Source organism: Tursiops truncatus, chromosome 5, assembly GCF_011762595.2.
Source record: "Tursiops truncatus isolate mTurTru1 chromosome 5, mTurTru1.mat.Y, whole genome shotgun sequence".
Taxonomy (NCBI): domain Eukaryota; kingdom Metazoa; phylum Chordata; class Mammalia; order Artiodactyla; family Delphinidae; genus Tursiops; species Tursiops truncatus.
In genome coordinates, this window is record NC_047038.1 from 108,587,969 (window position 1) to 108,604,938 (window position 16,970).

The 16,970-nt window shown below is 34.9% G+C and overlaps 1 protein-coding gene across 4 annotated transcripts in view; it reads left to right on the plus strand.

Moving 5' to 3' along the window:
• The window catches only part of LRBA (LPS responsive beige-like anchor protein), a 727,902-nt gene that overhangs the window by 639,678 nt on the left and 71,254 nt on the right, over positions 1 to 16,970 (plus strand). For all 4 annotated transcript variants that reach the window (XM_033857307.2, XM_033857305.2, XM_033857308.2 and 1 more), the window contains one exon: positions 16,424 to 16,591. In XM_033857307.2, coding sequence (XP_033713198.1) covers positions 16,424 to 16,591 — 168 coding nt within the window. The remainder of the gene's footprint in view (positions 1 to 16,423; positions 16,592 to 16,970) is intronic.

Here is a 16,970-nt window from a genome sequence, read left to right on the forward strand (position 1 = left end):
TGCCCCTCTCTTTGTGCTTTTTATTGGAATGCATGGCTAAAAATGGTTTAGGGTATAAGCAAATTTTGATTCTAGATGCTGAACTCCTAATAGCTTTTAAATTTATACAGTTTTTGTTTAGCTGTCAAAACATTTAATTATATCATACCCAAAGGTGTAAAGCTGTCAAATAAATCCGAGTTTAGGCATAAACATTTGCTAAGTTACATGTGCTACTACACCATAGTTGCTCCTGGGCAGCTTGTGAACCTGTTTAAGGGGGAGGGGTGTGTCTAGGAACATTAACTCAGCAGGTACAGAACAACATTGGCCCAATGAATTGATGATTACTTGTAAAACAGCAGGTAGTAATTCCCCCAGTCTTTGTAATTCCCCTCTTTGTAAAATAAAGCAGACTAGAGAGTGTGGTGGATTCTTTGGCTCAATTTGCACTGTAAGAAAGCTGACTTTTTGCAAAAATATGTATTCTTTCTTTCCTTGACTTAACATTATTCTTTTTTTGTTTTCTCTTCAAAAGCAAATGTACGCCATTTGTACTTTATATCCTTCTCCCCTACTCAGGGGTCTCTTGCTATAGGAATGATGATCCCCATGGATTTTATAAAGGAAGTATTAACACTGATCAACGATTATTATAAATTTAAAGTTTTCTGTGTAAAATATTTTTTCCAGCTTTATTGAGTATGATTGACAAATAAAAATTGTATATATTTAAGATGTACATGTGATGGAAAATATTTTTAGAGAAAGAAAACTTTTTAATTTTTTAAAATTATTCTTATCTGGTTATTTCATAAATAACAATTTTGGGTATTTGATGACATTATTTGGAGGTAGATTGTTAGCATTAATACTAATGCAGACTTCACTAATGCCAAATTCACTGAGAGGTAGGGGAGTAAAGTAAATTAGTTCTACTTTGAAGCTTTTATTTTCTTCCCCTTTCAAAATGAATGGGAAGGCCCTTGAATGAAAGCTGCTTTTCATTAGTGCTACCAAATGCCTACTTGAAAGAGTTGAGTTCTAACTGAACACCCACACAAGAGAAAGGGAAAGCTTCCTTTTTCTACTGGAGGACCATCAGCTAAATAGCTCTTGGCTTCTCTTTTCCAATCAGGTGGTTTCACATCAGAGTTAATTACTCCAGTCATTTATTCTAATCACCCTCCTCTTATGGCTAGCTGCATTCTGTCATGGGGTGGCATCGTTTGAAGCCAGTTAAGTTTGAAAACCACTGCAGGGTACTTGAGACTCATTAGTGAGGCCTATCCATGCCTGGCTTTGGATTTGCTCCCTGATTAACTCTGGATCTCTCTGCCTTGCTCCCTCCTCCCGCCATCCACCAGCCCCCACTCGTCAATGCAGTTGCTCTAAAGAGGAATGTTTCAATTAACTCTTGCCTTGCTGTTTGTCTTTTCACCTACATATTTAAGAAAAATTTTGATAGATTCTGACCTTATAACTGCATCCTTTGAGTTGAATTTAACTGAAACTGTAGACATTCTACAAAGAAGAGTTATAATTTTGAACAAGGGAGGAAAATGATGGTCTTTCAGAATGAATGCATCTATGTCTCGATCCAATTCTCCTAACATAATAAAGGTAGTGGTTCCAACTCTGGTTTTATAGTACTCTAGTGTGTCTTACCAGCTTATAGAAAAGGTCACCTGGAAAGCTTAAAAAAAGTCTCAAAACAGTTTGATGTTTGACATTTTTATTATTGTAGTTTAATTTAAAAGTGTTTGCCAAGTGGCACATTTAAGAGATACTAAAATCACATAGACAAATAGTATTTGTGCTATACTTTTTTTTTCTAATTTATTTATTTATTTTTGGCTGCACTGGGTCTTCATTGTTGTGCACGGGCTTTCTCTTGTTGCAGAGCACAGGCTCTAGGCACACGGGCTTCAGTAGCTGTGGCTCGTGGGCTCTAGAGCGCAGGCTCAGTAGTTGTGGCACATGGGCTTAGTTGCTCCCCAGCATGTGGGATCTTCCCAGGCCAGGGCTCGAACTTGTGTTCCCTGCATTAGCAGGCAGATTCTTAACCACTGCGCCACCAGGGAAGTCCCTGTGCTATATATACTTCTTGAAAAATAAAAGGAAAATGTGTAGTCAGTGCCCTGATTAGATAGTTTGAGACAGTGTTATTGCATGAAAGTATTTAAAACATTTTCTAAAAATTAACAAAAACGTATTGAATTTGGTAGTTAATTGAAAGTGTTTATTTAAATAGGAAATAGAAATTTTCTCCTTTCTTTTTGCACGGTAGTTTGATTTAAAGAAATCAAATAGTTTATGTGTCAAAACAAAATATGATACACATTAAAATATATGAAATCACATGTTTTAAGTTGCTAATGTTTAGCAGAATGAACTCTTATTGTTAATTCTCAGAGCAAAGAAGTTTAATGGATTGCTTCTTTATTGAGGGTCTTTGGACTTAGCAATTAACAAATATGTTGGTATTCTCTGTCTTGCTCTAAAGGCTGATTTTTTAAATTCAGTTTTTAAAATCTCCTAATGAATATACAGTTCAATTAGTGAAAAAGAGGCCTAGAATATAATTTCTTATTTAGCTCTATAATTTTTTTTTTTTTTTTTTTTTTTTGCGGTACGCGGGCCTCTCACTGTTGTGGCCTCTCCCGTTGCGGAGCACAGGCTCCGGACGTGCAGGCTCAGCGGCCATGGTTCACGGGCGCAGCCGCTCTGCAGCATGTGGGATCTTCCCGGACCGGGGCACGAACCTGTGTCCCCTGCATCGGCAGGCAGACTCTCAACCACTGCGCCACCAGGGAAGCCCTATAAATATTTATTGAGTATTTACTGTGTGCTCAGTTCCAAGAATGAGATATAATCTCTGCCTTCCAGGAATTCAGCTACTAGTGAGCAAGGTAGAAAAATAAACTATAATACAAGGTAAAAGTGTTAGTTTTGAAAGGCAGGTGTAAAAGTGAAAACCAGTTGAAAGAACAATAAAATCTATAAATAAAGCCTTGGGGTTGACATGGCACATCAGATTTAGTGTATACTCAGCAATACTTAATAATAGTGTCACCAAATGGTATATGTGAAACCCATTAAAAATAATTCTTGGTATGAAATGGTTTCATATTTTTAGAAGTTTCATAATGCAGCTTTGGCATATACCATTCTATTTCAGAATTTTTCAAAAAGATGTGTACTGACATGGCTTCAGGAGTCAGATTTGGGTTCTGACATTTACTAGCTGTGTGATATTAGTCTATTTACTTAGCATTCTTAGCCTCATTTGTAAAACAATTTTTTTTAAATATAGTGCTTATCTCATAAGATTACTGTGAAGATTAAAGAAAATAATCCATGTAAGACATTTGGCATAAAACCGGGCAAATTATACGCAGTCACTAAACGTTAAGTGCCGATGTTCCTGTTATTATAGTGTTGTTTAGTTGGTCAGTGAATTTCTTCCAGGTTGACCTTCAGATGCATTTTCCTTGCATAATACGTGGTCTTTCTAGAGGCTTTGTCAAGGTTATGAATGACTTTATTTGCATCCATCTTCCTGACATTGTTCAAGAGAAAATAAAATATGAAAGATGATACTGTAATATCCACTTCACTTTTTCTTCTTTCCATGTAATCAGCCTACCCTAAATTTGATTGTATGGTTAGCAAACTGTAGACAAATCATTTGTAATGACTAGTAATCACAGAAATTCTTCACATTTTCTAAAACTCTGCCAAATTAGCACAGTATCAACTGGATAAAGTTTCTATGGTCAATTTCATGCTTCTTATACAATGCTTTAAGAACATAGTCCCTCAGCATAGATGCTGAATTGTGCTAAATCACAAGAATTTCTTAAATGCCATTCATTCATTCAACAGACATTTTTAGGGGCCTGCTGGGTAATTGGGTCTGTGATCACAAAATTGGAAGAATATGACACCTGCCCTTTGGGGCTGTCATTACAAAGATCAAACAGACATGGCAGTAACTAATTAGGGAAATAGATTAAGTGATGTGTTTATTTATTCATTCAACAAATATTTTGTGAGTGCCTACTACTTATTAGTCTTTGGGAATATAGCAATGAGAAAGACAGCATAGTGTCTACCCTTTTGCACCATTTTGTTTAGTGAGGGAGATGGATAATAAATAAGAAACTAAACAAATAAATATGTAACTTGTGATAATATATAACATAACAAAAAATATAATACTTGTGGCATGTACCATTAAGGAAAAGCTCAGGCTACCATTAAAGCATTCAATATTTTATTCGTTTGTGTGTACATACATTTTTTAATATTAATTTTTATTGAGATATAATTGACATATGACATTATCTTACTTCAGTTGTACAACAAAATGATTCAATATTTGCATGTTTGTGAAATGATCACAAGTCTAGTTAACAGCTGTCACCATGCATAGTTATAATTGTTTATTTTTAACTCTGAAACCGAAAGGAAATGCCTTATGTTGCTTCCTTGGGAAGGTTGGGCAAGGCTTAACCAAGGAAGCTACTCTTGATCTTAGTCTTTAAGAATGAGTAGTAGTTTGCCAGGGAGGGAGCAAGATGACAGAAAGGGCATTACAGAGTTACAAAGCAGTGTGAACAAAGATCTTGATGTTATTACAGTACAGTACGCACGCTCAACTTAACTCAGGAGGTGGCGTGCAGTATGTGTGTAAAGAGAGCTGTGAGTGACACCTGTGGAGGGAGAAGACTGGAGGCACATTATATGAGCAATCCTTAGTGTCTTGTAAGTCAGATGGGCTTTTTCTTTGGGGTAGTGGTGCCCAAAACGTGGTTGCCAGACCAGGAGCTTCAGTCTTACCTGAGGACTTGTTAAAAAGGCAAATCTTGGGCTCAGCTCCAGACCTACAGAAACAGAAACTCTGTGGGGGGAAGCCCAGCAATCTGTGTTTTAACAAGTCCTCCAGGTGATCTTAGTGGCTGTTCAAGTTGGATATCCACTGCTTTAGAGAAAGGAGAACCATTGAAAAGTTTTAAGGAGAGTTGTGAATTGGTCAGGTTTTAGGTGGGAATTGAATGGAGGGAGGGGATTTTAGAGAGAAAGAGAACAGTTTGCATAGTGTTAGAATAATTGAGCCAAGAAATAATGAAGCATGGGACCAAACATAGTCACAGTGGAAGGAAAAGAAAGAACGAATTTGAAAGATACTTTGGAGGCTTATTTTCTTAGTAGATAGTATTTTGGAGGGAGAGGAAAAAGGAGCAGCCAAGATGACTGCCCCATTTCTGAATTGGCTGAATGGATGAAGGTCTCCTTCCATAACCAGAAAAGCAAGCAAGAAAGCAAGTTTAAGAGGAAAAGTTCTTCATTATTTTTTTGATGTATTAGGTTTGAGTTACCTGAGGCAGAGCAAAAGAAGTAGTCTAATTTGACGTTTTGGACTTGAAACTCTGGAGATGGTCATAATAGTCGGTTGAGATAGCTGAAATCTGGCTCATCTGGTCTGAGTTATATTAGAAACAAGGGCTTGGGACTGAGTTGCGAGGAGAACGAACACTGAAGATGTCGACAGAGGAAAAAGACCTTCCATTAAAAGGTGAGAAGGAGGGCTTCCCTGGTGGCGCAGTGGTTGAGAGTCTGCCTGCCGATGCAGGGGACACGGGTTCGTGCCCCGGTCCAATAAGATCCCACGTGCCGCGGAGCGGCTGGGCCCGTGAGCCATGGCCGCTAAGCCTGCGCGTCCGGAGCCTGTGCTCCGCAATGGGAGAGGCCACAACAGTGAGAGGCCCGCGTACCGCAAAAAAAAAAAAAAGTGAGAAGGAGAATCAGAAATACAGAAAGAAAATCTGGAGGGACGTTAGCAACGAAGCTTAAAGATAGAGTTAGAGACATAAATGCCATAATGCAGAGAGGGGAAGTGATCAGCATCCACAGGATTCAGACAGATGGAGGTGGTAATCGTAGCAAAAACATTTCCGGTGGTCTAACTATAATAGAAAGACGAGAGATTAGTTAAGAAGTGAAAGCGAGGTAAGGAAGCATAAGTAACAGATTTACTTGAATCTCTCAAAAGGTTTAGATTGTTGCTCTCATATTGCCTGTGTATTCATAACTACATAAAAATAATTAAACAAGACTGACCCTATTTGCTAGTCATTATTACATTGATAATTCCAAAAGAATCAGACCTACAATTTAGAGAATCATAGACTGTTATTATAGATGTTATGGGATTTCTAAGAGTGGGCAAACAGGCTAGTTTCATATGCTGCTAAAATGAGGTGATTTTTATGAGGTTTATGAATGCATCCGTGTTGTCTACAGGTTTCATGTATCTGACTTTCAGCAAACATTGTGCTTCATATACTAAATCGTAGTCTGTGGCTATATGTTAGTTCTTAAAGTACATAGCCGATACAGCTGAGTAGGTAGTATGTAAGAATTCTAACCATAGACTTTTAAGGATTGAGAGTTTACAGATGATATCATAATTGGTAAAATTAGCCCTTTACCTTTGTTGTTAGAGGAGTCGTAGTGCCATGTTTTGAATTTTGCCACATTTCTTCAGGTATTTGTAAATGGCTGAAGAATATACATTGCAGAATATTGTGTCTGTTTAACAAGTGAAGATGTTATATTTCTGCTCTCATGTCCTAAGATATAGCTGTTCTTCATGGCACTGAGAATTGTAATGACCACTTCAAAACTGCATCAAAGGTCACTTTATAGTCTGCTGCAGGTGTTTCGTGCTTTGTAAGGTTTATCTCTATTTTCAGCAAGAGAACCTGTATATTTTAAAGTGTTAAATATTGCTAATCCCTGAATTCTATCTTTTATAAAAATACTGTAAAAATCTGAATGCAGATTCAGTATTTGGAACTGAATAAAGCTTTACTGCCCAATGTTTTAACCACTAGTCATGTGTGACTATTGATCAGTTGAAATGTGGTTAGTCTGAGTTGAGATGTGCTGTATGTTGTAAGTGTAAAATGTATACCAGATTTCTAAGATTTAATACAAAGTAACTTAATATTGATTATATGTTTAGATAATTTTTTGATTATACTATATTAAAATTAATTTTTCCTATTTTTAAAAACGTGGCTACTAGAACATTTTAAACTCCATATTTGGCTTGCATTATATTCCTACTGGACATCACTGGTGTAAAGTCTGGTGGTTATTTTGTTACCCAGAATTTTTTGGCTTAGACATCTCAGTATTGAACATGAACATATTTTAATATTGAAGCAGTATACGAATTTCTGTTATAGTTATCAGACTTAGATCCAAGAACAGCTTAGGGTTAATTCAAATCTATAAAAGAAAGTTCAAAATATATTTTTTTAAAGATTTAATTTTATTTATTTTTGCCTGCGTTGGGTCTTAGTTGCTGCGTGCGGGCTTTCTCTAGTTGCAGTGAGCGGGGGCTACTCTTTGTTGCGGTGCACTGGCTTCTGCTCCTTGCGATGGCTTCTCTTGTTGCGGAGCACAGGCTCTAGGCACACAGGCTCGGTAGTTGTGGCTCGCGGGCTCTAGAGCGCGGGCTCAGTAGTTGTGGTGCACGGGCTTAGTTGCTCCGTGGCATGTGGGATCTTCCCGGACCAGGGATCAAACCTGTGTCCCCTGCATTGGCAGGCGGATTCTTATCCACTGCACCACCAGGCAAGTCCCTAAAGTTCAAAATATTAATGCTAAGTTCAAAACTGAATTAATCTTTTACCATGTAAACTCTTCCTTATCCAGTGTGATCAAGGTCCAAACTTGACATCTGGGTGTCATCCTTCACCTCTCACATTGGTAATCAGTTGGTGGTATAAGTAATAACTTATATCTTAAATCTTTCTGAAATCTGTCCCCTCTTCTTCATTCCCACTGCTTCTTTCTTGACTGGGGTTCTCAGTACCTCTCACATAAGCTATTGTAATCATCTTAGAGATGACTTTGCCTCCCTACCCTCTCTCCAAAGGGATATCTGATCTCCTTAGCCCTAGAATCTAGCATAGAACAGAACTTACAGTAAGCACTCAATAAAGGTTTGTTGATTGAATGGATGACAGAGCTGCTGATATTAATCAAAAGTTGCAGAATGAAAAAAGACTTTTAGCCCTACGTAATATACATGTATACAGTTGGGCACACAAAGTAAGTGCAGATGTAATTCTCTGGCTGAACTTGTCAGTACTTTAAAACTGACATTTGTTGTCATATTGTTCAACAATATGAATGCATATTCAACATTTGCATTCATATTCTTTAGTTCAAGTTTTTCTTTATTGGTTATTCTTGGAAGTGGTGATATAATAAGTGTTCTGTTTTGCCAAGGATTTTGATTTGCCAACGTAAATTTGTGGCAGTCAGTCCAGAGAATCATTGGTGCCATGAAGACAGCTCCTTGTTTTTATCTGGAGTCCCTGTGGGATTAAACTACATCTGGCAATAAGTAGGGATTCTGGTCTGGGCATCTTCAAAGGCAAGAGACTGCTAGTATTTATCAGATCTATGTGGATAAGCAAATGGGAAGGGGTTAAATTTTGGGGGGTTTGTTTTCCTTCTTTTAATAACTGACTATAAAATTAAAACTTCCAGAAGTTCATACAGCAAATTAATACATTTTTCTACGGTTGTTGAAGAGGAAACCTGTTCTTTTTTTATATACCTAGGCAGATAACTAAGAATTTTAGATTAGTATTTTATTTACTTAAGCATATATTTTTTATAAATACTTTATCTCAGAGAGCATAACAGCAGTTTACAATGCTCAAAATTAATTTTCTAGGGATACTTTACTAATTCTTTTTAAAGGGTTGATCATTTAGTACCGTGGTTTAAAACCTTTTAACATCTGTGTGTATTTGGACATCATGATTGGCATTTGGAGGCTTCTCTTGCCATTTATCTATGTGGGAAAGTTTATCCAGAATTTCTTTCTGAGGAAAATCTTGAATCTGTCTTAGGGAAGACCACTCCCCCTTCCAAGTGAACGTGAGCTTGCCTTCCATAGAGTCTTGTTTGTGTCTTTCCTTTCACATTTTTAAGAGATTATTAGTCCTGTGACTCAGTTTAGCTGTTGTTGAAGCATGTGGCTCTACATTTACGGACAAAATAAAATGGCTGCATTGCAGGTACTTGTCATGGAACGTAATCTAGAATTTACCTTTCCAAGCCTCACCTAAGAGAAATAATGTTTATGCAGGATTGCCTGAAGAATATGTAGTCTCTTCATTTGTCCATACTCTAAATCTATCCCAGGATTAAGTCAGTCCCTCCGAGAGTCACATACCTGGATTCCATCATATTGCCAAGGGAGGAATTTCTTATCTTAGGAATAGAAATAATGTGTTTTTCTAGGCCATCTGGTTTGTTTTTACATTATAGTCACTTTTGACTCTTGTAAGTGTTCGTGTTTCTTTATGTTGCCTGCTAGAAAGCTTAATGTCAAATACATGGCACACCTCTAACAAGTCTATAGAATTTCATGGCATAATTTTTATGTGCTTCCTATCCTTATTTTTGCATTGTCTTACTTCTCTTTTGTTAAATTTATTTTATCTTGATGCATATGCATCATATCTATCCTTTAATTATAGTTGTTCTCTATCGTTCCTTATTAGATTTTTTTTTAAAAGCTCCATCTCCCTATGTGTGTTACACTATAACTAGTTTAACATATCTGTATATTGTGAATTCCTAGATTTTAGATTAAGAGTGACCTAAGGTTGAAATGTTAATTAAATGTTTTAATGTTCTGTAGCTCTAAAGAAAATAGTTGGATAAAATGTCAGCATGTAGGACTATTTTAAACATTAGAAAAAAATCATCTCTCTGAAAAGGAGGGTAATCGTGCAAGTTTGCCTAATCCTTTTGATCTTGGCACACAGAAATACAGACTTCAGTTGAGATTAAAACTATGAATTTCAAAGGAAACATGGCCTTCAGTGTGTAAAATATATAACAGCTGGTTGACTACTCCATTTAAAACTACACAATAACAATCGTAGACAGAATGAGTCTCCTGCCAAAAGATGCACGAGTGCTTGATGGTTATTATCAAGATATGATACTAGCTCACACTTTTCTTTAGTAATAGTATAAATGTAGAAATGAACAGTGTGCTGCTGGCTCTAAAATCTCTCTTCTGCCCAACAGTTTCAAGGGCAGTTTAGAAGTACAGAACTCCTTGAGTGATTTCTCTATCTGCCTTTCAGCCCGTACTTCAGTGTGTTGTTGACTAAATTTCATTTTTTTAAACTGTCAGATAAAATTTTTATTCTTAGCATCCCACAATTTTTTCCTAAATACTTGATCCTCCTTTTTATCCCCCTTGACATTCATGAATTATTGTTCTTAATGTCACAGCTTCACACATAGTTAAACTTTTTTTTAAGCCCCCAAAGTTAAACTTTTCTTTGTAAATAATATAAAATTTGTTTAACATTCTTGTTCTATGTTTATATTAAGGTAAATATCTGAATTCAGAAGCATTTTTGTGATGTATTTGTAATTAGTGTGGGAGAATGTTAAGCTCATGTTAGTAGATTATAGTTCATGAACTACTTCAGTATTTTCACTGTTGTGTTTCACCTGAACAAGTAATCCTTAAATAGGTTAACTAATGCATTTTTTAAAAAAAAATGGGGATTAATGTGGATTTGTCACATCTGGAAAAATCCCATTTGGAAAGCATATTTACATTTTGAATTTGTATCTGTCCAATATGAAAAAGGAGTTGATTTTTCTCTTACCTTTGTTTCTCAAAGAATTTGATATAACAGCAATTTTTCTTTTCTATTTTTTCAATCTATTTCAAAAAAGGAAATTATAGGTAAATTAAAAATTTGCTGAGGTTACTTGGATTCATCACAAATTCAGAGCCAGCATTTAAGGAGTTAATGTATCTTATTAGGGGGACAGGAAATCTGGCAACTATTGCAGAAACTAGACCTAATGGTGCACACAAACAATTTGTCAGTCTCCTTAAATGTGAATAGCTTTCCGCAAAGTGGCTGCTTTTGCTTTGTTTGAACAGGCTAAACTTTTCCTTTTTGGACTTTAAATCTTAGAAGTGAAATGTGATCCACATATTCAATCAAAATCATTTAATTCAAAGCATATTTTGATTGGAACAAAGTTGACATGGAAAGAAACTCTAGAATAAAAAAGTTGAAAGGACTTTATATCATATATTTAGCAGGAAAATTTGAAACAGTTCTAATTAGGCTGAAAAAAACAGCTTTCTTCAATGTAAATTACAAAGGTCATATATCAATGTTAAGGAAACATTACCACTAGTGTTTGAAATCCAGCACATGCAAACATAACAGACCAGTTCATTTTAAATCTGTGTGTGTGTGTGTGTGTGTGTGTGTGTGTGTGTTATAAGAAGGCCTTATTACATGTTTTTAAAATGAAAAATACTTAAAATTCCAAGTTTATAATGTTGTATATAACATTTTTGCCAATCCAAACATTAACTCCTTTGAAACTTATTACTATATACACTCAAATGAATTAAGACTCTTAATTATATGTACAAAAAGTTATAAAACTAATTTTTATACTTTCTTCCATTAAAATATGTTTAAATACATCTTATAATTAAATGCATATCAAGTCAAGAGGGTTCGTCAGTGATTTTTCTTATTTGAAGCTTATAGCTATGGCATTTTGTACCTTGGAATTGAACTGGGCCTTCTCAAAGCCTGGGAATGGAAGTAGTAGTATGGGGTGCAGATATGTGTATCTGGGCTGCACAAGCCTATTTCTTTCTGGTTATATAATTATTTCTGTACTTAAATTATTTTGTACTTAAATTATTTCTGTACTTCTGTACTTAAAAGTTTGTAAATAATATTTGATTTATTTATTTGATTTTTTATAAAAATTATTTATCCTATAGATATCGATAGCTTTTATTTAGTTGCTTTTTTTAAATGGCATGGTATGAGAAGATTTAGCAAAAGTGTAACTAAATATTAGCATCAATCTGGGAATTACAAGTATGAGAAACACAAATAATACACAATTAAGGTTTCCTGGTCTTGAGGTAAACAATTATCTAATAATTTCTTTTGTTAATTGAAATTAGTTTTCTTGATTTTACGTAGCTTTTACATTAGAGGAAATATGATTTTTTGAAGATAAAAGGAAATTGCTAGAGTATTTCTAAGGCATGCATAGATTACTGAACACATGATTAATGCTTTTTATTTTACAATTTTTATTCTCAAATAGCTTAGAATTTCTTGGAAAAAGCAAACGATTTCTACATGTTATCATATTATTTGACTCCACTATAAGAGGCAACAATAATTTTATATAACATTTTTTATCAGTAAATAATTCATTTCCTTAATGGGTTAGTTTCAGGAGGACGTAGATTGCGATCTTTCAGTGAGATTTATTGTTAGACACATATTCATATATGTTATAATTATTTCTGACACAGGGCTACACAAATGAGTTATTTATGAATAATTTACTATTTTCTTTATAATATTAAACCTTTAAGTTGTTGATGTTCTGCATGTGGGCCAAACAAATGAAAGTTACTAATAAGTGTGTGTATTTGACATCTGTATACTCTACTTTTTAGCATATCTCAAGTGTTTTAGTCTCTGCTTAATAGATCTCATTAAAAATACAGATATCAGCCCCAAGACAGTTTGTCAAGACTAATATGAGTCCCCCTGGATTGGATTGACAATTCGTGTGAGGCTTCATATGATTGTCTTTTCATAGTCTTATTTGAACCTTAACAATTGAATGTTAGTCACTGATTTATTTTATAATAACTCAGATGAGTTGAATATTATTGTATTGTGTTGGACATTTTAGTGGATTTTCTTTTTTACAAATTTTACTCAGAGCACACATTGGATGTAAATGATGTATCTAGCTTGCTAGGGGAGTACTAGCAATTGATTGGTTAGGTTTGATAGCAGCATGGGAAGAATGTTTCTATCCCCTAGCTGCAAACCATATTTAACTCCAGTCCTAATGAGGACTGTCTGTCCTAAAGGCTTTGAAAAATCTCAGATGCTTAGCATTCCACTGGCATGTTTTTATTTTTTTGTGACTGAAAATGTGCATATAAATAAGTATTTATATAAAGAGTATTTTTAAAAATCTTAACATATGAAAGGGGAATTAAAGAATTTTTAATTTATGTTTTTGAATCTCAAAAACAGAAGTTATAAAGTGTATTTCCAGGGTTTTCCATTTTGAATTATTTGTATTTTTTACCCTCAGTAATTTCCTCCAGCTTCTTCTTACCTCTTCAGTCAAGTCCTTAATAAGTGCATTTGTTTATTGTCATATATATACTTTTGGTTAGGCAATTGCCATTCACTGGTATCAAAAGGATGTTAAAGTCCTGAACTGACTTGGTATTAAATGATTTTTAAACTTTTGGAAATTCCTGTATATCCATGGCAGTTGTTCTTGTGGGTCCCTTTTTAAAGCTATGATATATTGCAAGAAATGATTGAAGACTGCTGAGATTTTTAGTTTATTTTTTTAAATGTATTTAAAGTTTATTCCTTAAAGTAACTTGTTTATCAACCTCTGGAAGAGATTTTGCCAATAATTGGGTGAATTACTGGTCAACCCCTTAAGGCCTGACCAAGTGTAACAGGGTAAGGGGAGGGATGAACCATGGCACTATGGTGACTTCTGCACGCGTGCTTGTGGCATAATGTGAGCATCGTGTCTGTCATTTCAGCATTTTTGCTTAACATTTTGATGTGGTGTCAAGATGTAAAGGTTTAAGCATCTAAATCTAACAAACTTCACCATTTTGAATGTGCATAAAGAAGTAATCAACATTAGGAAGACACAATTCTTTGATGACACATAAAATAAAATTGCCCTGGGTTTTAGAGCTTTAATATTGAGAAAATTCATTTGTACTTTGTCATTTGCTGAGCCTTCTGGAATTTTATAGTCTCAAATCACAATACCACGGACACTCAGGAGACTCCTGACTGTTTTATCTTATTAAACAATTTTGAAATCATTAATTTTTAATTAGCTTAGATGCGGGGTTTCTTTTTATCATTTCAATAGTGTGTGTGTATATGAACTAACATTTTTTATTTAAACTACTGGCGAGAGTATTATTTACATAAATGAGTGTAGGTTCTTTCTTAGAGTATATACTGTGAGTTTGCTTCATATAGTCACACATTTTTGTAGACTCAGAGATATTACATGCTAATCTATTATAGTAGAGCTTTTCAGCTGTTTATTAACTCAGATTTTGAACAACTAAAAAGGACATAAGCTCAAAGATATGTATAGGTCCTTCCCTGATTGAAAGTTCTAATTAAGTGAATTGGAGAAAATTAACTGAAATTAGCTGTCAGAAAGTCACATTTAAATGAGTGATGAGCTAGTCTGGCAGTAAACATTTAAATGATATAAATTGCCATTTAAGTGTATGGTTTAATGTTTGTCATGCATTAATGTGACATGAGACTGCAGTGACAATCAAGCAGCTTGCTCTAATTTGAACATATTTAGGGCTTTTGTGTAGAGTGCGCTGCTCACAAATTAAGACAATTGCTGTTTTTATGTGTCTCTGTAACATGTCCTCCAGCCCCACCCCCTCACCCCATCACTACCCAAGACCTAAGTTAATGAAACAAACATATCATTTTTTGTGTGCAACTTGCACTAATAGTTCCTGGATTTTCAGATCAATTTTAAATCCATGTGCTTAAAATAGGACTTTCCTGAAAGTTATTACAAGCCCTTCTCTTCTTACTTCAAATAAAATATGAAGCAGTTTTGTGTTCTCTTAGCTGTTTACTAAATTTATAAATATAATGAGTTTTATAAGAGATGTTTTAAACAGTGACTTTTACAGTTGAAACTAAATAAATATTTTTTAGGCATATTTCAATTCAGGTATACTTTAGAATATGAGAATTGCCTAGAGTTTTATTTACAGAATTATTTTTTAGACTTTATGATATATGATATATTAGGAAGCCATGTTAAATATTAGTTAAAGGAAATATATTATTTGAATTTAGCCATAAACAATTTTCTTATTCATAGGCAGTTTGTTTTGTTTTGTTTTGTTTTGTTTTGCCGTACGCGGACCTCTCACTGTTGTGGCCTCTCCCGTTGCGGAGCACAGGCTCCGGACGCGCAGGCTCAGCGGCCATGGCTCACGGGCCCAGCTGCTCCGCGGCATGTGGGATCCTCCCGGAACGGGGCACGAACCCGTATCCCCTGCATCAGTAGGCGGACTCGCCACCACTGCGCCACCAGGGAAGCCCATAGGCAGTTGTTTTAATAAAGCACATATCTACACAAGTGTATACCTGTGAACTAATAGGAACGTCTTTTGTCGCGAGATGATTTATATCTCATTGGTTGCTTGCTATAGAAGTTAGTCAATTTTGTTTTAAAACCAACAGATTTCTTTTTATAATATTGAAAGCGTAGCAGCAAGCCACACCAAAAATACATCACAGTCATACACTTATGACTCTAAAAATAAGAATTTCAGTGAGATACATTACCTGATACAACTTGGTATGCTTCAAATTAAGCTTCACAGTTTGAGTTTGTGATTTGAATAACATTATTTATTGATAGACTAGTCCATAATGCTAAGCTTTTATATTGGAATAATTTTTAACAACATTAAATAAGTATGAATACTTTTCTAAAAATAAGAAGTCTCTGCTCATTAAAACTCTTTAGGATTTTTAACATTATTAAGTTCAGGAAACATTTATTGGTACCTATTGTGTTTTAGGTACAGTGCTTGGAACTGGGAATGTCATGATGAATTGCAAGTGGATCTTGAACCCAGCATTTCTGTTGAAAACTTGATTATGTTCATTCATTATTTATTGGACACTTACGTTAATAGCATCAAATATTTGGTCTGATTTGATACTAGTACATAGAATAATAATTCAGTAATTATAAGTATCCCTCCCAAGATCTAATTTGATGACATAAAAACTCAGTTGAAATAACTAAACAATTTGTTTACAGTTGTTACAGTAGACAATAAAATGTTGTAATTCTAGAAAAATTATAAATATTTCAAGTGAATAGTCAATGTTTAATATTTTCACATTTGCTATCCCAAAGTAACATTTACATTGTATGACCTCCTTTCTCTGAAACGTTAAGTTGAGTACCTGTCAGGCCCTGAGTTACAAACGTGACCAAGATAGACCCAGTCCTGGTCCTCACAGTGCTTACAGTACAAGTAGACTAATACTGAAATCTAGGCAATTGATTGTAATTCAGTGTGACAAGTGCTGCAAAGTCTCTATAAAAATAGAGGACAAATTCTGGTGGAAAATAGGACATCAGAATAAGTCTGTTCACAGTCAATTTAGAGGTAAACTTTACTGCTTGTTCTAAATTTCTCTATATATTTTAAAAATAGAATTCAGCATAATAATAAGATCTACACCTTTTTTTTCAGGCTCTGGAGAGTGAATTTGTTTCCTGCCAGCTTCACCAGTGGATTGATCTCATTTTTGGCTATAAACAGCAAGGGCCGGAGGCTGTTCGAGCCCTCAATGTGTTCTATTACCTGACCTATGAAGGAGCTGTCAATCTGAATTCAATAACTGATCCTGTATTGAGAGAGGTAAGTTATCTGACTGGGTCTAACAGGTATCTGTAGGCCAGAAGCTATTAGATCTCATCTTCCCCATGCTTTCATTTTACTGATAATGAAACTGAAACCAGATGGGTAAAGTGCCCTTAAGCAGGATGGATAACCTTTAAGTTAGTGACCTAGCTGGGACTTGAACCCAGAACTTCCCTCCAACAAAATGTTCGACTCAATATAAAATGAGAGCTTTTTCAATTTGAACCCATTAAGGGATCAATAATCATATTTCTAATTTTTATAACTTTGAAGGCTACTCACTAATTTAAAGAACTAGGAAAATAATAATTCATTAAAGAAATAAGATTATAAGCATAAATCTATTTAAATGTGATAAAACACATATTTATATATG